The following is a 26,124-nucleotide window of genomic DNA, read 5'->3' as shown; positions in this document are numbered from 1 at the left end:
TTCACTGAGTTACGCAAGCCCCTTCGCCACAACAAGGCAGTGATCCATGAAGGGGCTGATTAGTAGGCAGGAGGAAAATATAAAGCTGTTCCTGTGAGCCAGGCTCAGCTTGAAGGTGGAAAGGCTGTGTGCGCATGTGTGTGTGTGCCTACTACTGAATACATTTTGGGTAGGATCAGAGGGAATGTTTTTGGATGGATGGCTCCCATAGCTTAGCATGCTCCTTAACCTTGTTGCCTTCTATTGCTAGAAGGCGGCAGCCTGCATGCCTGGTTGAGCATTGTAGCACATATTCCAGGGAAAGACCTTTTGCCCTCAGAACACTTTTGCGACCACATTTGGCATCCTGTGAACAGTGCTGGTCACCACAGTTCAGAAGGGATATTGTGAAGTCGGAAAAGGTGCAGAAAAGTGCAACCAATACAACAGAGGGACTGGAAGAACTCCCTTTTGAGGAAAGGTAATGAGGTTTGGAGCTCTTTAGCTTCCAAACAAACAAACAAAGTGAGTAAGGGAGGACATGATACAGGTGAATAAAATTGTGCATGGTGTGGGGAGAAAGTGGATAGAGTGAAGTTTGTCTCCCTCTTATAATACTAGAACTCAGAGACATTCATTGAAGCTGAATGGTGGGAGATTCAGGAAAGACAAAAGGAAAGACGTCTTCATACAGCCAATAGTTAAGCTATGACATTTGCTACACAAGATGTGGTAATGACCACCAACTTGGATGGCTTTAAAAGGGGGTTAGACAAATTTCTGGAGGAGAAGGCTATCTCAATGCCAGTTGTTGGGGAACATGAGTGGGATAGTGCTATTGCATTCCCATCCCACTCATGGGCTTCCTGCCCACAGCTGGTTGGACATTGTGGAAACACAATGCTGGACTAGATGGGCCTTTGGTCTTAGTGGTGTTTTCATGTTTTTAACATGCATGTGCTCCCCATGGGAAGACAGGTATGTGGTATTCTTGGAGTACACTAAAACCATGATGGTTCCCAACAGCCAGGCGTACTGGCTCAGGCACGCATGAAGCACTCTACATGTCTGAGTGACTGGGATTGGAAACGCTGAAACACAAATTATTAAAATGAGTTAAATGAGTAAGGAAAGGAAAGGTTCCTCCTGTGCAAGCACTGAGTCATTGCTGACTCCTAGAGGGACGCTGCTTGCGCTGACGTTTTCATGGCAGACTATAGCGGGGTGCTTTGCCATTGCCTTCCCCAGTCGTGACTACCTTTCCCCCAGCAAGCTGGGTACTCATTTTACCCACCTCAGAAGGATGGAAGGCTGAGTCGACCTGAGCCGGCTACCTGGGACCCAGCTTCTGCTGGGATCAAACTCAGGTCGTGGGGAGAGTTTCGGTTGCAATACTGCCGCCTACCACTCTGCGCCACATGAGGCTCATTAAATGAGTAAACTACCCCTTAACTTGCTTTGAACCATGCTTTTGGAATTCACAGATAGGATGATGAAATTATGGGCATTTTTCTGCTTCAGTTTCAAAGCATGCTTTGAAAACTCGAGGACTGCGGCCCCTAACATCGTGCCCATGGGTACCATTGTGCCCGCGGACACCTCTCTTGGTGTTCACCAGGCTCCCTTTCCCTTTTGATTTTTATTTTACTGAGATTTTTTAAAAATCCTAAACCATTTTTAACTGGGAGGCTGGCATGCTGCAAAGTGTAGTGCTGCCCTCCAGGTGCCATCTTTTAGTTCAAAACATCTTCAGGTTGTGTTTTGGAGCATGGACTCCACCTCTGCTTTGTACTTAGGTTCCTGTGCAAGTTACTTTTCTTTTAGTCAGGTTGCCTTATGGGTGTTTTGTGACCCACCACGGTACCTAATTTATGAATGGACAAGCCTCCCATGGCAGCCGTTTTGTGAGAGCACCCATGACAATCTGTCAAAATTCCAAATGTGTGCACTGAGCCAAAAATGTTAGGGACCTCTGCTCTGAGATTAGAAGAGAGGCTAATCTGTTTTAGTAGAATGCTGGAGTTTGGTGGTTATTCTAGATGTAATTACTGCAGAATAAAAAGGTGTAATCTTGTGGATGTTTCCATAACTAGTTGACGATTCCTTTGGCATATTAAGAAATGAAGAGGAGGGGGGAATATGTAGGACATATCAGCTCAAGTTGCCATAAATTAGGAAGTGCTTCCCTCCCCAGCCCCCTGGCGTAGATTTATAGAAAAACCAGGTTTTCTTAGGCACATTACAAAGTCATAAATGTATATTATTCATCAGAATATAACTGGCAATGAAAATTGTGAAAGCGCGTTTGGTTTCGCACCTTGGAGAGAATCGTTTATTAACATCATTACTTTGATAACTATAACGGCAATGAGCAGGAGATAAAATTCAAATCCTTGTAGCTGAATTTCCCGTGGCATTAATTTATGGCTCCAGAAGGGTTGTTTACAAAGACGATTGGTATTAAGCCACAGGATTCTGTGAAGATTACCACATACAATTAAATTTAGAAAAGAGTGTATCCATGGGAACAGCCGGTGCCTTACTTGAGAGGATATGCAAATCCTTATTTGCTTTAAGAGTAAAATTCACTGACCCTCCCCCACTGTATCCTAAGTCAGCAAGAAAATGGGCTTTAATCCATGGAGGTTTGCTAACAAATGTGTTGCATGCCTTATCGTGTTCTGAAAGCCCTAACAGTTGGAGAAAAGAAGACCAATGGTTTCATTTTAATGAGAAAGCTTCTGACTCCTGTGGAAGACTGCTGAAATCTTCTCCAGTGGTTTGCATTATGGTCATTTGCATAATTCACCTAACTTAATCCTCTCCAATGTACAACATCCACCTGAACTGCCTTAACACAATCCCTGGCAACCTTGCCTGTTGTCCATGATGCACTCCTGTTGTTCCATTTGTGCAGGTTCTGGTTGAAAGACATGGGGAACATAGAACAGCTGTCCCCAACCTGGCACCCTCCAGATGTGTTGCACTGCAACTCCCATAATTCCCAGCCTTTGCCCATGCTGACTGGGAATTATGGGTGTGGTAGTGCAGCGCATCTGGAGGGCTCCAGGTTGGGGAAGGCCGTCATAGAATACTTCAGAGCTGATAACCGGTTTAATAGTCCTCCCTGCCCCCCCCATATCAAACATTTTAATTTAATTTATAAATGTATGTGTTGCCTGTTGGCCTGAATAAGATCCCTCAAGGCAACTTACAATTAAAGTTAAGACAATTTAAAAACTTAAAATTAAAAGCAATTTTAAAACTTTAAAACAATGAAGAGAGCAATCCTAAGGTCTCTGGAAGAGCATCCCAGGGACCCTAGGATATTTCGGGTTCTCCCCTCCAAGTTTGGAGACAGTGCTTTAGCCTTGGAAGGGGGAGGTCCGACCCCGACCCCTTGCAGTCAGTGTGGATAGAACCACTCCAGCTGCCTCTGCGAGGTTGGAAACTCGACCTCGGAGAGGAGAAAAAGGGGGACGTTCCAGTGGGTGTGGAGGGAAGGAGACCAGAGAGACCAGGATACAATTTATCCTGAGCCTCCTCTATCCTCCTCCCCTTCCCCTCTGAAGTGCCCTTGCTAGATTGGTTGAAAAGCCCGTCCAGTGAAAACTCAAAGATCGGAGGGCGGGGAGGCAAAGATCGCCTTTGCTGCTCCTTTCACCCTGCCAGCTTCAGCCCGGCAGGGCACAGGAATCATAGAATCATAGAATAGTAGGGTTGGAAGGGGCCTACAAGACCATCAAGTCCAGCCCTTTGGAAGCCTCTGGGTTCGGGGCTTCTGGGCAGCGAGGGTGCAGTCCATAGGATTGCACCCTTAGAAACTTTAAAACATAACCCACAGCAGAATTAAGAGCAGGAGAGAAATTTAAAAACAGAGCGCAAGATTGCATGCATTTAAAATACTAAAAAGCTGTGTGCAACAAAGATGCTTCAACAGCCCACGTAGAACTAAACAAAGAAAAGTCCCATCTAACCTTGGGAGAGAGTTCCACCGGTGTGGTGCTGCCTCAGAGATGGTCCTCTCCCATATTCCCACCACCTAGCCTCTCTAGAAGATCTTAAACTATGGGCAGGTTCATGTGGGAGAAGGCGGTTGTTAGATATCCTGACCGCAAGCCATTTAGGGCTTTATAGGTAAGCACCAGCATCTTGAATTGTGCCTGGAAATAGAACAGCAACCAGTGCAGTTGATATAAGACTGGTGTAATATGGTCAACAAAACACGCACCAGAAAATAATCTGGCTGCTGCATATGGCACTAGCTGCCGTTTCCGAACCCTCTTTAAGGACAGATCCACATTGCAATAATCTAAACAGTTAAGTGATAAGGGCTTCTCCACACAAGGCTTTTATCCCACAATGTATCACTCCTCCTTCTTCCGGATTCTTTGTGGGGTTTTAAATCTGCTCTTTACACAGCTGGTTTTTCTTTACTGCATAATGCTACCTGCCATTTATACTGGTGGGCAGAGCCTGGTGGGATGTTATCAGATGTCAGCAGCATTGTACACACCCTCTGGGGTAGCCCCTCCCCACTCTCACCATGAACTTCCGCTGCCTCCAGTCCCTACCTACCTCAGCAATCTCCAAATAAAATCCACAGGTCTTTCAGAACTACAGAAGTTTTCCCCGCACCCATGTGCACAAGGCAGTATTGTCCCCGTAAAAGCAAGCAGTAACACTTTTTTCTTTTGTGTATACACTGGGAGAGGGGTTTGAGTGTAAAGGGTTACATGTGCTCACATTTGCCTGTAGGGGCCGTTGCAACACCCCCCCCCCCACTGCCCATCTGCTTAGGCATCTCTGAGATGAGATGAGCACGGCCTGGCTCCATTTCGCTCTTGTCCCTCACTCCCTTTTTTGTCTCCCCCCCCCCAAATGTTGAGGTTTTCCCGGTGCTGCAAGAAACCCCACAGACATTGCGGGCAGGCAGACTGGCAGCCTGCGGACAACCAACGATATCTGTGTTCTCAGCCATGCCATATTAGCACAATGCTTTGCTGCTGCTCTGCCACGAAACAGTAACAAATAAGGAGGAGGCGGAAGGGCGCAGGCACGGTGGGGTGACACTCCCACCCTGTCATTGTCACTGCTGTCGTCATCATAACCCCCCCCCCCAAATGCCCACACACAACACCCAATTTTGCCATCGCACAAGGACAAGGGCTGGTGCTGGCGCTGGCACTTTCATGGTGCGACAAGAGAAAACACCACATCCCCCCCCCCCGTTATGAAATAGTATGGGACAAGCGGGGGGAAGGTGCGGAACAATCACTGGAGGACAACGCTGTCATGTAAAGGACCCGGAAAATTCTGTGATTGAGGAATGACGAATGCACAACAAAACACTGGTGTAGGGACGCCCTGAGGCATGGGTTACTATGGCCAGATGTGCCTTCTGCAGGAAGGGGCACAACCGGTGCACCAGTCAAAGCTGGGCAAAGGCACTCCTGGCCACAGCAGGTACCTGACCCTCCAGGAGCAATGCTGGGTTCAGAAGCACCCCCAAACTGCAAACCTGATCCTTTAGAGAGAGTGCCACCTCTTTCAGAACAGAGTACTCCCAATCCCAGATTAGCTTTTCTACTGACCAATAAGCACCTCCATCTTGCCTGGACTAAGCCTCAAGTTGGTAACCCACCTCCAGTCCATGACCGTGTTCAGGCACTTCCACCGCCTCCTTGTTATTATTCAACAGAGAAAAACAGAGCTGGGCATCTTGCCTTGTTTCCAAGCGGAATCGCACTTCCCCCAGCCTGCCAAATGGCCAGAATTGGCCATGTTGCTGCCAGGAGTGGCTGTGCAGCCAAGTTCCCAGCGATTTACTGGGAAACAGGGTGCACGGGGAGCATGTGCCTTCTTTCCCAGCAGAGTCACACTTCCCCTAGCCCACCAGATAGCTGTGCAATTCTGCTTGGCAGGCTGGGGGGAGCTTGATTCTGCTGGGAAGCAAGACACACACGCCCTGCGCACCTTGTTTCCCAGGAAAGTGCTGGGAATCTGGCCGCGCAGCAACTTCCAGTTGCAGCGTGGGTGGGTGCGGTCTGCAGTGGGCTCTGGGATGGGGGTAGTGCAGTCCCCCAACCCACCAAAGTTGCCCACCTTTGCCCTATTAGGTAGTGATCTGTCCATGACAGTGGAATTCTTTCAAACTCCCTTGCCCACAGATTGCTGTCATCCTGGTGAGCAAAATCTAAATTGTGAGTATGCCCTGCTGCTTGTGTGGAGCCAGATATTAACTGAGGGAGGCCCTTGGTTGCCATGGATGCCATAAAACCCTGAGCTGCTCCCAATGAGGGGGGCTCAGCATGGAGAGAGAGAGAGATGAAGCTCTTTTTCTGTCCTTATTTTCCTCAGCTGACCTATCACCATTGACACTGCTGGTTCTGTTCTGTTCTGCTCCCATTTAATTTTGGACATAAGTTGCAATGTTCTCTCCTGTTTCTCCTTCTGCCTCTCTAGCTACTAATTTCTTCTCCACTTCGAGGATTCTTCTCCATCCCCTTAGTTCCCTTTTAGGAAATCATAAGGTTTTGTTGTTGATACGCTATGCCCACACCTCCATAGTTCTTCTAGATTAATGGCTTTCTGGGAGATAAAAGTCTCACGGATGCCCCGGTTGCAGAATATCCCATTGTCCTATTAGACTGCAATATCTTCTTGCAGGTGGAAATGCAATCAACCCCATCCCCCAGTAGTGTCATAATTGCAGTTTTGAATGCAGTGCAGATGGAGACTGAGTGTCATAACCAGCTATTGCATGGTTCCTCTGACATCATCAAAGGAAAGTTACATACTTCCTCACCCCTCCACTTGTCCTCCTTTCTGAATTTCTAAGTGTGTGTGTGTTTAATATCTGGCTCCTCCCCCGCTGGGGGAGGTTATCCGGAGGTGTGGGCTGAGGTGCCATCAATATGCAGATGACACCCAGCTCTACCTCTCTTTCTCATCAAACCCAGGTGAGGCAGTGGCTGTTCTGAATCAGTGCCTGGGCACGGTAATAGCCAATATTGGATGAGGGCCAATAAACTGAAACTCAATCCAGACAAGACGGAGGTACTGTTAGTGGGTGGTTCATCTGCCCGGCTAGGTGATATTCAACCTGTTCTGGAGTGGGTTGCACTCCCCCTAAAGGATCATGTTCGTAGTTTGGGGGTGCTCTTGGATCCAGAACTGTCACTTGAGGCACAGGTGAACTCAGTGGCACGGAGCACTTTTTATCAGCTTAGGCTGGTATACCAACTACGCCCTTATCTGGACAGCGATAGCCTAGCTACAGTTATCCATGCTCTGATAATTTCTCGTCTGGATTACTGCAATGCGTTATACGTGGGGCTGCCTTCGAAAACGGTCCGGAAACTTCAGCTGGTCCAAAATAGGGCAGCAAGATTGTTAACAGGGACTGGCCTGCGAGCTCATATTACGCCAGTACTTTTCCAGCTGCACTGGCTGCCAGTCCATTTCCAGGCCCGATTCAAAGTGCTGGTGTTAACATTCAAAGCCCTTAACGGCTTGGGGCCAGGTTACCTCAAGGATCGCCTCCTCCCATATGTGCCTGCCCGGACCTTAAGATCATCATCAGCGGCCCTTCTCCGTGAGCCCCTGCCAAAGGAAGTGAGGCGGGTGGCTACTAGGAGGAGGGCTTTTTCTGTTGTGGCACCCCGGCTCTGGAATGAGCTCCCTAGTGAGGTTCGCCTGGCGCCTACATTGTACTCCTTTTGGCGCCAGGTGAAGACCTTTTTATTTTCCCAGGCATTTTAGCATTTTAGCTTTCTAAATTTTAATCTTTGCTGTTTTAAATCTGTATTTTAAACTCTTGCACTGCTGCTAGGTTTTATTGTGGTTGTATTGTTATATTGTGGTTTTAATGTTCTATATATTTTAAATTGTTTTATTGTGTGTTGTTTGGTTTTAATTTTTGTGAACCGCCCAGAGAGCTTCGGCTATTGGGCGGTATAGAAATGAAATGAATAAATAAATAAATAAATAAAATAATTAAATTATTTCTTTATTCAAAACATTCTTTCATGGTTGAGTGTTCCCCTACTACCCATATCCCCTACAGTCTCACAAGTTCAGATTCAATTTTGAATTCTCCCTTTTTCCTCCTTACCACCAAGTCCTACAATTTCTTTTACTTCAGCATTTCCAAGTCCATCTGCACCTACTGGTAAAGATTCATTCATATAGTCTACCCCGTTATTACATATTCCTCTATTGGCTGAACATGGTATTTGTGTTTATTTTGCTATAGACTCCTCTGCAGTTGCTTTTGAAGTGGGGTATTTTAATAAACTGACCATAATTATTTCCTTTAAGAACAAAACAACAATTGTGAATATTTTAATCAAATGTTAGGGTTGGAATAATTCAGGTTGTCCTTGGTGTGTGTGTTTTTAAACCTTTTGGTATCCTTCAATTCAAAAAGCAGCTTACAAGAGAGAAATAAAAAGAAAAATTATAAGCAATAATTTTTTTTCTAGCCTGCTAAAAAAATTACTAGCCTACTTGGAGGCTGGCAGAGGAGGGATGGAGAGCTCCTTGGAAAAGGGACTTGCCGTTTTATATGGTGATATATATATATATATATATATATATATGTTGAAAGCCAGGATATACATTTAATAAATAATAAAAAGTAATAATATTTACTAGTACTATAACAGCAACTACATTCCAATGAGTCTTATCATTGCCATATTGGTTTTGCTACCATAATTTTTTGCTGGGCCTACGGTATGGAAACAATATCTGTGATGCTTTAAATCTTTCTTCCAAAGAAGTAACCCTCCTTCCTCTCTTCTGTCATTATTTTAGGAGCACAGATTTTTAGCAGTAGGAGTGAATTTCGGATCAGCACCCTGAAATTTCACCCTCTTGATCCAAATGTTTTTATTTGTGGAGGATTCAGTTCAGAAGTTAAAGCCTGGGATATAAGGTCTTCCAAGGTAAACATAAAACTGAAACAAAAATTACTTGCACTTGCTTGATAAGCATCCCAGGGAGGGAGAATGCATGTGGGTAGGTAATGATGCTGTTTTGGAGAGGATAATTGGCATTCTCTGTCGAAGCAGCATGGAAACATGATTTTGTCGATCATTCTTGGCCTGTCTTATAAAAGTAAACAGTCAGCTACAGACCTTGATGTATTCTCTCTCTAAAGCAAAAGGGTAATGAAAAAGGAAAGAGTGTGAACACATTTGAAGAGTTTATGTTGCATTTAATTCTTAGTGTCACTCTGCTGCTGGATATGGTCTGGATGTTGTCATGAGCTGTTAAAAGAATTCATTTTCACCAGCAGAGATTGGTTTATAAGTAAGAAATCGTCTGCCACAGTAATCAATGCTGTTTGTGTGTTTGCTGTTTTTCCATTCACTTTTAAGGAACTTTTCCATTTTATAAGTTCCTAAAAATGTTTGGGTCTGGATCTAACATCAGACAGTTTTGCATTGAAATGCACCTCTGCTTACCTGGGAGTAAGCCTCATTGAACACAGTGGGGCTTACTTCCAAGTAAACATGCACAGTATTGTATTGGCGGGATACTCCTTAAAGAGAAGAGGCTAATTAATGGTTAACTTTGTAATTACTTTAAGACAGGGGTGGGCAACTTGTGGTCCTCCAGATGTTTTGGTCTACAACTCCCATGATCCCTCACCATTGGCTATTCTGGCTAGGGCTGATGGGAGCTGTAGGCCCAAACATCTGGAGGGCTACAAGTTGCCCATCCCTGCCTTAAGGTATGTGATAAATGTAAGAGACTGCCATTTTTAAACATTAAAAGTAGTAGTAAGTATGGTGCAAGGTAGTGAACATGTTCCTGAGAGAGCAGACAAAGACTGAGAGTTTGTTGCAACAGACAACTAACTGAGTGAGGTAAGGCATTTTAGGAGCTGAAGTTCTGGCTCTTTTATACTGCTAGACTGTAATAAAAAAAAGGAAGTACATGCCTGCTTTCTGAAGATTCTGACATTTCCATCAAGGGGGGCTATAAATGTAATAATAAATAAAAATGAATAAATAAAATCCACAGTGTTACTTCTATTGGACTTGCTGTATACGTTCACCTTGGAAGTTTTAAAACCTGTTCTGTATTATTTCAGAGCTTGTTCTGCATTATAAGTGTATTTATATCCTATTTGACTTTAAAATCCATTAGTTCCAAGCCTTCTCTTTCTGCATTCTTATGGTATTTTCAGTTCAGCTCCTTTTCATCAAACCATCTACGTTAATCTTATCTACCATTTGTACTGAGACCCATTTAAAGATTGAGCCAAACGTGATGTCGGCAGATCCCTATGTTTAAATATGAATCTGCCCCAGTGATGTGGAAAAAGTGGAGTATGGGTGAGTTTTGAACAGCGAAATGGGCATCTGAATGAGGAGCGCAGAATTCTCCCCAGCAATTCTTTACCTGCTAACAGAACAGCAACCCACAGTCCCTCCCTCTCTCTTTTCCCAGCCAATGACCCTGGGAGAAAAATGGTGACAGGAAAGGAAGGCGGCAGGGAGGAAAGCTGGGGATGGGGTGGGGATTCTGTACTCATCACCCATGTGCCCCCTTTGCTATTAAAATTGGTCCTCAGCTGCCCTCATTCTATGTGACTGGAGCAGATCTGTATTCAGACACATGGATCTGAAGGTGTCCTATGTACTTTAGCCATTAAAAACTCAAAATACCATGCTGCAATGCAACATAGAGAAAATACTCATGTACAGTATAAATGTACAATATGAAAAGGTAAGCTACCTGCAAACAGGCTGATATGTCATAGTATGTTTATGCATTGTGATACTACTGTTCTTTGTCAGAAGACTCATTTAAAGTTAGTTCAGAATCCTAAGGAAATTCTGAGACCAGCTTCCAAGCCTAGGTCTCTCTTGTGAAGCACTGTCCTAAGTTATTTAGGAGCTGAAATTAAGTGAAATTGCAAGCTTTGTTCAAAACTCACATCCTGGGCGATTCCCTAAAAATAATTACAGAACTAATGAATGGAGATTTAGGACAGATAGAAGGAAGTACTTCTTCACACCATGCACTAAATAGTAGAATTCACTTCCACAAGATGTAGCGATGGGCACCAGTTTGGATGGCTTTAAAAGGGAATTGGACACATTCATGGAGGATAAGGCTACCAACAGCTCCTAGTTAAGGTGGCTGTATATTGCCTCCAGTATCAGAGGTAACATGCCTATGTACACCAGTTGCTGGGGAACAGGAGTGGGAGGGTGCTATTGCACTCATGTCCTACTTGTGGGTTTCCCACAGGCAACTGGTTGGCCTCTGTGTGAACAGAATGTTGGACCGGAAGGCCCTCTGTCTGACTTAGCAAGACTCTTCTTGTGTTCTTATGTTCCTGTTGGCAACAATAGCAACAAAGAAGAAATATGCCTCAAAATAGGCCCAAAATGCAGGGAGATTTTTAATTAAGATGTCAACTGCCCAACGCATTGTGGTGGAAACCTTCCTCAAGGTCACATAAACATGATTTCATATGATACCCTAGCACAGCCTTTCCCAACCTGATTCCCTTTAGATGTTTTGGATGTCAGCTACCATCATTCTCAACCAACCTGGACAGTGATCAGGAATGCTGGGAATTGTAGTCCAAAACATCTAGAAGGCACTGGGTTAGAGTTAGCTGGTCTGGCAGGTTGAGATTTGTTGCGTTGCTAGACTATTCCAATGAAATAAGGTTTGTGTGTTTCCCTGAGGAAGGTCTTCACAGATACACATCAGGCAGTTGATATTTATATTAAAATCTCACATAATTTTGCACCGTTTTGTGGCTCACCTCTTTTTTCCTGTACTCTCTTTTGGTGCTGCCCCCTTCTTTCTTCCGTGTATTGGCTACCAGCCTCCACTGTAGCCTAATAACACCTTTTATCAAAGTTGTAGGAATGTTATTCTTAAAACACCTTGCTACTTTTTATACTAGTTTCTCTTCCTTGGAACAGTATGTTTGGCTGGTCATAAATCATCAGGCCTGAATTCCTGCAGCTCTATAGCTAATGGTCTTTCAGTACAGACCTATTTTCAAATTTTTGATTTATTTTCCATCTTTATATGGAAATGGTTTGTGCAATGTCGTAAGCATGGTTTGCTCCTTTCTTTCTCCCTTCTTGTATGGTCATGTTTAAGATGGAGACAAACAAGTGTTCTGCTTAGTGTTTCATAATTTGGGCCATCCTAATGTGTTCAATTTACCCTTAACTTGAAAAGAGGTGGCTGGGGATAGCTTCTCAGTTGCCTTGCCATTGTGATGCATACAAACGGCCTATCTGTATAGTATATGTATTTAGAATAGTGCTTTCTTCTCAGTTCTTGCTTAAATACTTCTCACTGTATTTTTCCCTCTTCCGTACATGCTGAAGTTATGACCCTATTTTCCTTAAATTGTACTTTTAAGTCTTTCCACTTGTCATTCAACTCAGAAGAGTAAATTATGATTGTGTGGGTGAAATAGATTCTTTCTTTCTTTCTTTCTTTCTTTCTTTCTTTCTTTCTTTCTTTCTTTCTTTCAAGAGTCGGACACGACTTAACAACTGAACAACAACAACAACAACAACAAAATCTTTATCAAACCTTGATGTTAGTTTGTTTAATTGGTAAAACGTAATCAACTATAGCTGCATGTATGCTATGATTATTTGTTGCTGGCTTATGATCCTGGCTTGTTTGAGAGCAACAAACCAGGATCCTGAGTTCAGGCATCAAGAGAATCTGTGCCTTCCTGGTTTAGTTTTACCCACTCATGCAGAGTGAGGAGCAAAACGGAAGTGAATGGGCTGAATGCACTAGCATGCTTCTCATTCACAATAAGCCAGGGTAAGCCAGGAATCCTGGCTTACTGTTATGTGCGAATGCAGCCACTGACTTGGTAAACATGACTGGGCTGTATCATTTCAGCCAATAGTTGGCGGCTCACATGACTAAATGCTCATCTGTTTTCTCCACATAGAAAACAAGTGTGTCAGGGCGAAAGCAAGGCTAGAAACCTTCTCCTTGACATCTAGTCTTGACATCCACTCTCAGCCCAACCTACCTCACAGGGTTGTTGTTGTGAGGATAAAATGGAGAGGAGGAGGATTATGTATGCTGCCTCGGGTTCCTTGCAAGAGGAAAAAAGGCGGGCTATAAATGGAATAAATAAATAAATAATAAATAGTCTTCAATGTGGGGGAAATTTTCTGAATGGAGGAGCATTGTCCTGTGAAACCCTACCTGCAGTCTGAAGTGGTATAACCCAGATGCAAGTTTGTCACTTAGAATCATAGAATCATAGAATAGTAGGGTTGGAAGGGGCCTATAAGACCGTCAAGTCCAACCCCCTGCTCAATGCAGGAGTCTAAGTCAAAGCATCCCTGACAGATGGCAGTCCAGCCTCGTCTTGAACACCTCCAGTGTGGGAGAGCCCACTACGTCCGTAGGTAATTGGGTCCATTGTCGTATTGCTCTAACAGTCAGGAAGTTTTTCCTGATGTTCAGCCAGAACCTGGCTTCCTGTAACTTGAGCCCATGATTCGGTGTCCTGCACTCTGGGATGACCAAGAAGAGATCCTGGCCTTCCTTTTCGTGTCACCCTTTCAAGTACTTGAAGAGCGCTATCATATTTCCCCTCAGTCTTCTCCTCTTCTCAAGGCTAAACATGCCCAGTTCTTTCAGACTCTCCTCATAGGGCTTTATTTCCAGTCCCCTGATCATCTTTGTTGCACTCCTCTGAACCCTCTCCAGTTTGCCTGCATCCTTCTTAAAGTGTGGTGCCCAAAACTGAACATAGTACTCCAGATGAGGCCTAACCAGTGCTGAGTAGAGGGGGACTAGTACTTCCCGGGATTTGGAAGCTATACTTCTATTAATGCTGCCCAAAAGAGCATTGGCCTTTTTTGCAGCCACATCACATTGTTGGCTCATATTCAGCTTGTGATCGACAACAATTCCAAGATCCTTCTCGCTTGTAGTATTTTTGAGCCAAGTATTCCCCATCTTGTAACTGTGCATTTGGTTACTTTTTCTAGGTGCAGAACATGGCATTTATCCCTATTAAATTTCATTCTGTTATTTTCTGCCCAGCACTCATGTCTTTGAATTTTGTTTCTGTCTTCCAGGGTATTAGCTATCTTGCCGAATTTTGTGTCATCTGAAAATTTGATCAGCATTCCCTGTACCTCCTCATCCAAGTCATTAATACAAATGTTGAAGAGCACCAGGCCCAGGACTGAGCCCTGTGGTACCCCACTTGTTACCTCTCCCCAGTTTGAGAAGATCCCATTGATAAGCACTCCGATTCTGAGTCCGATTCTGTAGCCAACTGTGGATCCACCTGATCGTTGTTTCAGCTAGCCCACTTTGAGCTAGTTTGCTCATCAGGATATCATGGGGCACTTTGTCGAAAGCTTTGCTGAAGTCGAGGTATATTATGTCCACAGCATTCCCACAGTCCACAAGGGAGGTTACCTGATCAAAAAATGAGATCAGATTAGTCTGGCAGGATTTGTTCTTGACAAATCCGTGTTGGCTTCAACTAACCACTGCGTTGTTTTCAAGGTGCTTACAGATGGATTGCTTTATCATCTCCTCCAGAATTTTCCCAGGGATTGATGTCAGACTGACTGGTCTGTAGTTCCCAGGTTCCTCCTTTTTACCCTTTTTGAAGATAGGGACAACATTAGCCCTCCTCCCGTTATGTGGCACTTCACCCGTCCTCCATGATTTCTCAGAGAGAATAGACAGTGGTTTGAGAGTTCTTCTGCCAGTTCCTTTATTATTCTAGGATGCAGTTCATCTGGCCCTGGAGATTTGAACTCATTCAAAGTCATTAGGTGTTCCTTGACCATATGCCTATCAATCTCAAGCTGCAACCCTGCCCCTTCAGCCTGTACTTCGCCTTTGCCAGGGGCTCATAGACCCTCTTTTGGGAGAAGACTGAGCCAAAATAGGAATTGAGCACTTCTGCCTTGTTCTTGTCATCTGTTATCATTTTGCCATCCTTATTTAATAGTTGAGCCACCATTTCTTTCCTCTATCTTTTACTATGCACGTATGTGAAGAAATCCTTTTTGTTGATTTTAGCATCCCTCGCTCACCTCAGGTTGTTCTCAGCTTTAGCCTTCCTGACGCCATCCCTGCAATTCTGTGCTACCTGCCTGTACTTTTCCTTTGTAGCTTGGCCTTCCTTCCACTTCCTGCATGTGTCCTTTTTTTGTTTTCAGGTCATCTCTATGCTTTTTGTGAAGCCACATTGGCTTCTTCTGTTGTCTTCCACCTTTTCTTCTTGTTGGAATTGTTTGTAATTGCTCCTTGAGAATTTCCTTTTTTTAAAACTCCCACCCATCTTGGACTCCTTTTCTCATTAGAGTCGCTTGCCATGGGACCTTACGGATCATAGTTCTGAGTTTATTAAAATTGGCTTTCCTAAAATCCAGGCTATGCGTTTGACTACACTCGGCTTTTGCTTCCTTTAGAACCAAGAACTCAAGTATAACATGGTCGCTTTCCTGTAGAGTTCCTGTAACTGCTGCTTTATCCACTAAGTCATCTCTGTTGGTTAGGATCAAGTCAAGGATAGCCAGTCCTCTAGTTCCTTCCTCTCCTTTCTGTAGGAGGAAATTATCAGCAACGCAAGTCAGGAATTTCCTGGAGGGGGCATGTTTTGCAGAATTTGTCTCCCAACAAATATCAGGGAAATTGAAATATCCCCCATTACTACTACATCATGTTTCCTTGAAACACTGGCAATTTGCTTTTCAAAAGTTTCATCCTTGTCTTCTCCTTGATTGGGTGGCCGGTAGTAGACTCCGACCACCAGGTTTCTTTTATTCTTTGCTCCATTTATTTTAACCGAGATGCTCTCGATGGGGCTACCAAGCTCCTCCTGCTGTATTTCTGTACAGTGATATGTATTTTTAACATATAGTGCAACTCCACCTCCCTTTCTGTTCTTCCTGTTCCTTTTGAACAAGTTATATCCTGCAATTGCTGTATTCCAGTCATGGGAGTCATCCCACCAAGTTTCAGTTACACCTATCAAGTCATAATTTTACTCTCGTATTAAGAGTTCAAGTTCGTTCTGTTTGTTTCCCATACTTTGGGCATTAGCATATAGACATCGAATACCATGTGCTTTGTAGTCTGGCTTTCTTCCTACATGTTTCTGAAGACTATTATTGGGTGCTATTAGAGCTGTTCTCTCCATTGTGGTGCATGAGCCTTCATCCATTGTTACCCCGCCCCCCAGTACGATTCAGTTTTAAGCCCTCCGGATGAAGTTCTTCATGCTGTGGCCAAACACATTCTCCCCAGCCTTTGTGAGGTGCAACCCATCCCTTACCAACAGTCCATCCTCCAGGAAGTATAGCCTGTGGTCCCAAAATCCAAATCTCTCACACTGGCACCACCTTTGTAGCCAGTCATTCACCCAGAGTATTTTTCTTTCCCTTTCTGTCTCTCTTCTAACTACTGGAAGGATGGATGAGAAAACTATCTGGGCCCCAAAGTTCTTAAGTTTCCTTCCCAAAGCTTCAAAGTCTGACGTGATTTCTTCATAGCTCCGCTTGCTGGTATCATTCCCACATGGATTAGAAGAAAGGGGTACTTGTCAGTGGGCTTTATGAGTGCAGGCAACCCTTCAGTCACGTCTAATCCGTCCTCCTGGGAGATGGCATACTTGGTGAGTCCATGGGTCTTTGCGACATACTTGGGTCTCGATCCCACGCAGCAAGGAGTCTTCCACTACTACTACTCTCCTCTTCTTGTTGTAGGCCTTGGTTTCATCTCCTCTGCTTGACTGACCTTCAGCCTGTTGCTCGCTCTCATGCAGGGTCCCCTGTAATTCTTTCTCTGCAGGCTGTCCTCCAGTCTCATCCTCAAGTACCTGGAAATGGTTCCATAGGTCCACTGCCTCCACTGGTGCAGAGTGGCTTCTAGTTCTTCTGCTCCTGTCACCCTTTTCCAAGGAGTATGCTCTACTTCATTTTTCCTCACCTCAGCATTTTCCTCTTCTGCCTCAGCTTGCTGTTGCTCTTCTGTTCTTCACTTTGCTGCTGTAGTTCCACCGTTCTGTCCAAGAACTCTTCGTGTTCTCTTATTCCTTGGAGGGTCGACACTCACCGCTCCAGTCCTCTTACCTTTTCTTTCAGCAGCATGATCAACTTGCACTTGTTGCAGGTGTAGGCCATGTTGTTCTCAGGCAAGAAAACACACATGGCACAAACGTTGCAGGTCACCACCACTGGAGAGTCTTTTCCTTCCATAGCTTCTGTTCCCTTTTTGTGTCTAGCTTTCTGATTGTTCTACAGTAGCCTGTGCCTGATCCTCTACTCACTGGAGGTTAAAAACACCAGCCCACTGGTATGGAAGTATGTGTTACAAGAAAAAGAAATGAAAAAAATAAGAAAAAAGAAGAAAAAGAAATGAAAGAAAGAAAGAAAAAGAAATGAAAAAAAAACCCCACAGAAAAACATTAGGGGCCTCCCCCTTGATGTCCCCTGCCGACCTCCCCTGGCCAACTCCTGTTTGCTCTCCCTGTTGGCTCGCTCTGATCGCTCGCTCTCTGGGAGCATGCTTGCTTCTATAGTCCCTAGACCAGCTGAAGCAGCTTCCTCTGCTCTGCTCAGCTGGGAGGCTGGAAACAGACAGAAACTTCCTGCCCACACAGCTGCTGGGAGTACTCAGGCCACACCCCCTCAATTCAGTTAGAGCTCTCAGGAGCACCTGGTGAGCTCACAGCCACGCAGAAGGAAGACAGCCCCCTGGGCTTCCTCCAGCCCACTTACCTCTTTGCCTTTGTCTCCTTTGTCTCCTCTTCCACTGCAACTCCCCTGGCCAATGCCTGTTTGCTCCCCCTTTTTGCTCGCTCTGATCGCTTGCTCTCTGGGAGCTTGCTTGCTTCTTATAGTCCCTAGACCAGCTGGAGCAGCTTCCTCTGCTCTGCTCAGCTGGGAGGCAGGAAACAGCTTCATTGAGAGCTCAGCTTTTGTTGAGGACAAAGGCTTCTAAGTGAGGACACCCCCCTCCCCCGGTCACCTCTGTTTGCTTGTAGCAGATGCATATGGCTGAGTGAGCCACCCTATAGGGTATTGCTGCTGTTCTAAACTTTCCCTGTAATGCCAAGCCCTTGTATTTCAGGAGGTCAGTATGATGGAGCCTTTAAGGAATTGACAGTGCTTTTCTCAGACATGACCTGGGGAATGCTCCTTTAGTATGTGCCTGGTCTACTATCATACGGCAGAAGGTCAAATCCACAATGTGAAGAATGGATTGAGTGACATGAATTTCATATGGAAGTTTAAAATATTTCTGCCCCCTCCCCGCCTTTTTTTCAGTTTGCCTGTGGTGAACCATATTGCAAATTGAACTCTGGTTTCTGAAGCATCCCAGAGTTTAGTACCATGCTAACTCAAAAGAGCAAATCACAGTGATTAGAAGAGGCCTTGGGAATTCTTATTTACACCTTGATGTATCCATTGTCAGATATGTAACCCTACTAAGTCCCAGTAAATGGATGTATAGGAATTGCATAGTAAATTGGGTTTTCTCTCTGCACATCAGATTTGCCATTTATAGGAGAATTTAGCCATTATGAAAGCCAAGATCATCTGCTTTATAAGAAATAGTGGCTGATAAGGTCCAGTTTCACTGCAAATCTTCTTCTGATTACTTATCTTTCTGTTCCCCCCACCCCCATTTAAAAGGTACAAAACCTGATATAATGATCAAATTGCTTCTCCGAGTCTGGAAATGCTTTCACAGAATAAGAGATAAACATTTGAATGCTTTTCCTGGCTCTTCACCAAGAATTATTTCAGTGGACTTTATCACAGCTGATATCTACATTAAATCTTCTTTGAGATGTGTAAAAGATACCTGGTAGCATATAAACAAGTCTGCAGCTGCAACAGTACTTGGAACAATTATAGCCTCCAATGGATCCAAAGTTCCTGCCATTCAAAAAGGTGAACTGTAAGGACCTGGCAGGCTCGGATTGTAGTCCTTGAAGTGTCTGTCTTTCCCATGTGCAGAGCGCTTTAAGGACCAGCCTGGCTACTAGAAAATTTGTCCATACACTACTGAAATGCTGGTGCTGATTAATGTACCGTAAGCAGTGTTGACAATATACAAGAATAATGTACGTTATCGGTGGGCAGGCTTTAAGCTTGCAGGATCTATGTTGGTTTTTTTTACTGGAGCCCTGAGAGCCAGGTGCAAAATAGCAGCTCAGGAAAGCGAGCACAGATCTGGAGAACAAGGTGCCTCTTCTGAGCACATGCTCAGCACAGTCATTTGTTTTTCAGCAGCAGAGCTGAAGCTCCCGCACAAATCCTTTCATGCACAACGAAGTGATCAGCCAGGTGTGGTTGCCTGGCCTGAGGAGATCCCTGTCGAGGCTCCTCCTCCGAGACAAAATCAAGGAGAGGAGGGTGAAAGAGCACGGCCACACTGGCAGTTGGGACTTGTTAGCTGGGAGTAAGGCAGTTAGCCTGAGAGAGAGAAGGTCCTGGATTGATGTAAGCCTGTAGCCCTGTTGGTTACATTGTGTTTATACTATTGCAATGTGTTCTATGTGGGGCTACCCCTGAAGAGCATCTGGGAGTTTTAATTGGTGCAAAATGTGGCAGCTAGGCTGCTAACCAGTGCATGGTACTGGGACCATATCACACATGCCCCAGAAAACTTGCACTGGTTGCCAGTTGCTTTCCAGGTACAATTCAAGGTGCTGGTTTTAACCTTAAAGCCCTAAACAGCTGAGGACCAGGCTATCTGAGGGACTACCTGTCTTGCTATGAACCTGCCTGAGTACTAGGATCTGCAGGGGGGCCCTTTTGAGAGTGCCATTACCCACAGAGGCCTGCTTTTCAGGCACATGTGAAAGGGCTTTCTCCTGTGTTGCCTCCAAACTATGGAATGCCCCGCTCCCTTGGCCATTAGAAAGTGTATAAAGATGCATCTTTTCCACTTAGATTTTTAAAAATGTGTAGCTTTTAATGTTTTAATGTTTTTACTGGTTTTAATGTTCTTGTTTTTATTATTGCAAGGTTTTATAATTTTAAATGCTTGTACACCACCTTGATGGGTTTTTGGTAGATAAGGCAATGTATACATGTTAATGGTGTGTGTGTGTGTGTGTGTGTGTACCTCTGTCTCCAAAATTGCCACATTGAGCAGGGAGATCTGAAGGAGTGTTCTACTCATGTTTGCTTGAACATGTGTATAACGGGGTGGCGCAGGCACCCGATTCCATCCAGGAATCTGGTGGAACCACTCCTGCCCGCACCCCCAAGCCCCACTTGCCGAGCCCCTGCCCCTACCTGCAAATGGCCTGCACTCACCCTGGTGGCCTCGTCGAGCTTTGCAGTCTCCATTTTAAAGAAATAAAATGGCGATTGCAAAATGCTCATATTTGCATATGCGCAAAATATGCATTTTCGCGAATGCACATATTCATGTAAATGCATGCGAAAAGGTGCATTTTTGCAAAAATGTGCATTTTTGCACATACAGAAATATGTGCATTCACAAAAATGTGCATTTTCGTGCATACACAAATATGCGCTTTTTGCAATCGCCATTTTATTTTTCAAAAAATGGGGACTGCAGAGCTTGATGAGGCCGCCGAGGTGAGTGTGGGCTGCTCGCCAAGTGCAGGAGGGGCTTGAGCGCTGTCTGGGGATCAGCGAGCGGGGCCAGCAGTTGGGCGGGCGCCTGGAGAACCCGGATGGGGGTGGGTTTGCACATCCCTATTGATAACTCTTAGCATGAACAGAGACCCTGACAAAGCTGAGTCTCTGGTTGTGTGGAAAGTTCTACTCACATTCAAGTAAACACCAGTAGAATGTCCCTTCAGTCCTTCCAGAGGAATGCAGCAAGGGCTAGTGCACACAGGGACAGGGGGTGTGGCTAGCAAGCCCTGTCCCACTACCCAGTTTAAGCCCTCGCCTGTTCAGGTGAGCGCCTGAACAGAGCTTTTGTCATACACCTCTCCAGTTGTACTACCTGAATGACCTCAGGGTTTGAGTTAGTGTAGCTAAGGATTGTAGCTAGTTTGCTTCATTTACTCTTGAGTATATGTTATGTATGTTGAACCTTGTTTTCCATCCGTAAACCCTGCTTTTGTGATTGGGCATAAATGAGCCCCATTTTGAGTATTTGGTGAATCCTCTGGCATTATTTTAGAGATTCCTTCCTTGCAGACCTCTCCACAATGCTTTATCCTCAACTGATGCTCACCCAGGAGAATATGGCAAATGGGGTAGTGGCAATGATACTACCTGAGCAGATCCTGGGTATACAGTCAGGGCCAGAAATATTGGAACAAGGATAACTGTTTTGGCAGTTGGCCTCCATATACCACCACATTGAAGTTGAAAGGAAACACACCCAGATGGGAATGAAGTCAGGACATTTAGCTGTAATTCAAGGGGTTTGACCGAAGTGGGGCACTAACCATTCAGGAAGGACAGCCAGTGGCATACACACACCCCCATCGTTGGTGGCTCATAAGTAATGGAACGAATGGCTGACAAGCAGCTGCATGGCCAGGTGTGGCCTGTTTCCTGGGTACCCCATGACCCATCAAGCAGATAAAAGGCCTGGAGGTGGTTCTGAGTGTTACATTTGCATTTGGTAGCTGTTCACTGGAACTCCCAACGTGAGGTCCAAAGAGGTGTCCCTGTGAGTGAAGGAGGCCATCATTAGGCTGAGGAAACAAAATAAACCCATCAGAAAGATAGTAAAAACATTGGGAGTGGCCAACACAACAGTTTGGAACATCCTGAAAAAGAAGGAATTAACTGGCAAGCTCAGCAACAGCAAAAGGCCTGGAAGACCATGGAAGACAACTAAAGTGGATGACCGCAAAATTCTGCTCATGGTGAAGAGGAACCCTTTCACAACATCTAGCCAGGTCAAAAATGCTCTTGCAGAGGTAGGCATGTCATTGTCAACATCTACAGTCAAGAGACGGCTTTATGAATGTAAATACAGAGGCTTCACAACAAGGTGCAAACCACTGGTAACGCTCAAGAACAGAAAGGCCAGATTAGCCTTTGCCAGCAAACACCTAGAAAAGCCTGCCTAGTTCTGGAATAAGATTCCTTGGACTGATGAAACCAAGATTAACTTGTACCAGAATGATGGAAAGAGAAAAGTATGAAGGAAAGGAACAGCTCATGATCCAAAGCATACTACATCATCTGTCAAACATGATGGAGGCATTGTTATGACATGGGCATGTATGGCTGCCAATGGAACTGGGTCACTGGTGTTTATTGATGACCTGACTGCTGATAAAAGCAGCAGGATGAATTCTGAAGTGTATAGGGCTATACTTTCTGCTCAGATTCAGCCAAATGCTGCCAAACTGATAGGGCGCCGCTCCATATTGCAGATGGATAATGACCCAAAACATACAGCAAAAGCTACCCAAGAGTTTCTCCAGGCAAAGAAGTGGGATGTTCTTCAATGGCCAAGTCAGTCACCTGATCTCAACCCAATAGAGCATGCTTTTCACTTACTGAAGACAAGACTGAAGGCAGAAAGACCCACAAACAAGCAGCAGCTGAAGGCAGCTGCAGTAAAGGCCTGGCAAAGCATCTCGAGGGAGGAAACTCAGCATTTGGTCATGTCCATGGGTTCCAGACTTCAGGCAGTCATTGACTGCAAAGGATTTTCATCCAGGTATTAAAGGCGATCCATAAGTTTGAAATGATGTTGGTTTGTTCCATTCCTTATGAGCCACCAACAATGGGGGTGTGTGTGTATGCCACTGGCTGTCCTTCCTGAATGGTTTGTGCCCCACTTTTGTCAAACCCCTTGAATTATAGCTGAAAGTCCTGACTTTGCTCCCATCTGGGTGTATTTCCTTTCAACTTCAGTGTGGTGGTGTACAGAGGCCAACTGCCAAAACAGTTATCCTTGTTCCAATGTTTCTGGCCCTGACTGTAATTAGTTATTTAGTAAGACAGCATAGTAAGAAGCAGAGACATCACCTTGCCGACAAACGTCCGTCTAATCAAAGCTTTGGTTTTCCCAGTAGTAATGTATGGCTGTGAGAGCTGGACTATAAGGAAGGCTGAGCGCCGAAGAAATGATGCTTTCGAACTGTGGTGCTGGAGAAGACTCTTACGAGTCCCCTGGACTGCAAGGAGGTCAAATCAGTCCATCCTAAAGGAAATCAACCCTGAGTGCTCATTGGAAGGACAGATAATGAAGCTGAAGCTCCAATATTTTGGCCACCTAATGCGAAGAGAAAACTCCCTGGAAAAGACCCTGATGCTGGGAAAGACTGAAGGCCAAAGGAGAAGGGGACGGCAGAGGATGAGATGGCTAGATAGCATCACGGATGCAATGAATATGAACTTGAGCACGCTCCGGGAGAGAGCGCAGGACAGGAAGGCCTGGCATGCTATGGTCCATGGGGTCACGAAGAGTCGGACACGACTGAACGACTGAACAACAACAACAACAACAACAATATTAGAGAACTTCCCAAGTCATAGGGAGGTTGTACACATCACAGTGGCTTATACATATTTCCAATAAAATAAACAAGCAAACTGATATATTTGAGAGAGAATGATGACTAGAAGCAAAGTGCTGCTCTCCACCCTTTCCCCTGCAAAATGCTACAGCAGCCTTTCCCAACCTTGTGCTCTCCAGGTGTGCTGGGCTATAATGCCCATCATCCCCAGCTAGTATGGCCATTGGCCATGCTGGCTGGGCATGATGGGAGTTGTAGTCCAGCACATCTAGAGGGCACCAGGTTGGGGGAGGCTGTGCTACAGTAAGGGACAACTTCAAGCTGTTTTTATGGTCAGGTGAAAACTGGCTGATGCAATGAATCTGGGCTGTGCAAAAGCGGAGTCTAGATTTGTTGTGCTGGTGGAGTTTTCAGCTGCGAATTAAGGTTGACAGATCATTGGAACAGAAATAGTTCTTTGAATTCAGCTTCCTGTGTGCCATTCACAACATCGAGAGTGGATGAGTCTCTCTCAAGCGGCTTTCATGTTCCCGAATGATCTTTCGTGAAGTAAGCCCTCGGCCTCAAACTCTCTTTGCTTTAGTAGGAAAAACATTTCGGCATAATACTGGATTTTGTTAACATCAGACACTATTGTGCCTCTTTCTGCAAGCCGTTTATGAGTGTCTGGGGATACTAAGCTTCAGCAGGCAGACTGTAGGCTTTTATAAAATAAACCTACTCATAAAATGAAGTAAAAACCTCTCCTTTTTTTTTTTTTTAACCAAATGGATGAGCCTACTGAAGTATGTCAGGATTTAAAAACTGCAGGGCTTAAATAACAGTTTTTACTTTTTAGAAGCCTACCAGAGCACAAATTTAATACAACACCTTAGCACTAAAGCAACACTTTTCAATGTTTTAATAGACTGTTGTTTCTTGTAGTGGCCTGGTAGTCTTGTTTTCATTTTATCTTTATAGGGAGATAATGTCGAAGGGGAGGTGTCACCATTTCTCCCCTGTGCTGCTTTTGCCTTAGCTTGGGCCTCAGATGTGAGAGAGGAGGTGGTTAAAGCACCTCCTTGGTGAAACTTTTCCACACAGCGCATAGTTAAACAATGGAATTCGCTACCTCAAGATGTAGTGATGGCCACCAATTAGGATGGCTTTAAAAGGGGGTTGGACAAATTCCTGGAGGAGAAGGCTGTCAATGGCTCTGTGCTACCTCCAGTATCAGTGGCATTATGCCTATGTACACCAGTTTCTGTACACCAGTACAACTTTGGCTGTACTGCCAAGGCAACTGAGGCATCATTGTTCCGGCAGGCTTCAGTGTGCAACCTGTATCCTAGTGGATCCCGTGAGGGTGCCTTCTGCCTGAATATCAGTCATCTGGCCCCCAACATGGAGATAATGTATTTTTAAAGATCTTTATTTATTTATTTATTAAATTTCTTAATTGCCCATCTGGCCAGTCACCTGGCCAGTCTGGGTAATGTACATCAACACAAACAGTTTTAAAACAATACAATTTTACATTAAAACATCATATTTCTAAAAATACCCTAACCCACCCCAAATGCTTGCCTAAACAACCACGTTTTTAATGCGTGGTGGAAGCTCATTAAAGAGGGGGCATGGCGGAGTTCCACAGAGTGGGGGCCACCACAGAGAAGGCCCTCTCCCTCGTCCTCACCAGCCTAGCTGTCCTGGCTGATGGGACAGAGAGAAGGCCATCCGAGGCTGATCTTGTTGAGCGGCCTATCTGGTGTTGCTGGAGGCGGTCCTTGAGATAAGCTGGGCCAGAACCATATAGGGTTTTAAAGGTCAAAACCAACATCTTGAATTTGGCCCAAAAAACAACTGGTAACCAGTGCAACTCCTTCAGCACCGGAGTGATGTGATCAAGCCAGTGGCTGCCTTTAATCAGGCGAGCTGCTGCATTCTGTACCAGCTGCAGCTTCCGAACTGTCTTCAAAGGTAACCCCACGTATAGCGCATTACAGTAGTCTAGACGAGAGGAGACCAGGGCATGTACTACCGATGGGAGCAGATGATCGGGAAGGTAGGGGCGCAGCCGCCGTATCAGATGGAGTTGGTACAGCGCTGTCCGGCTCACAGCTGACACCTGAGCCTCCATGGACAGCTGGGAGTCTAAAATGTCAGGGTGGACACTGAGCCCATAGAATCCCAGAGTAGTTCTGATTCTGAGGAAGAGGAGTTGCTCTGGGAGAGGAGCGCGCTCCTCTTTCCCAGGGCCAACAGCTGACGGAGATTCCTCCCACCTGCATTCCTAGCTTAGATAGCAGTCCTGGGAGTGACAGAGTGCGGGAAGCAGACTTGATGGATGTGCGACGCCGACGCAGAGAGCGGCACCAAATGGAAGGCGTGGAAAGGAGGCGTAGTGCCCGGTTGGTGCGCAAACAACGGTTGCGCCCAGAGGATCCAAGGGAAAAAGGGAGGGACTCTCCCTAGCCCTTAAGTTCAGGGTCTGCCAGTAATTCCCTTTCAAACGGGACCAACTGTTCCAACTTAGGGCATAGGTACTCTGCTGCTCATATCTAGTTGCTAACAGTAGAGTTGTTAAGTTGAAAAAAGAGGAATAAAGCTTTGAAAAGAATCCCTTTGTCTGTGTCTGGACTTGGCTACTGGATTAGACTGAGAGAGGCCTCCAAGGAGCCCTTGAC

The 26,124-nt window shown here is 45.1% G+C and overlaps 1 protein-coding gene across 2 annotated transcripts in view; it reads left to right on the top strand.

Moving 5' to 3' along the window:
- The window catches only part of WDR25 (WD repeat domain 25), a 204,214-nt gene that overhangs the window by 151,159 nt on the left and 26,931 nt on the right, over positions 1–26,124 (top strand). For both annotated transcript variants that reach the window (XM_084838685.1, XM_084838694.1), the window contains exon 4: positions 8,800–8,930. In XM_084838685.1, coding sequence (XP_084694811.1) covers positions 8,800–8,930 — 131 coding nt within the window. The remainder of the gene's footprint in view (positions 1–8,799; positions 8,931–26,124) is intronic.

The sequence above is a fragment of the Heloderma suspectum genome, chromosome 1, assembly GCF_057233095.1.
Source record: "Heloderma suspectum isolate Gila_16-S chromosome 1, 16-S_ref, whole genome shotgun sequence".
NCBI classification, from domain to species: Eukaryota; Metazoa; Chordata; class Lepidosauria; order Squamata; family Helodermatidae; genus Heloderma; species Heloderma suspectum.
This window is presented reverse-complemented; position numbering and strand designations above follow the sequence as displayed.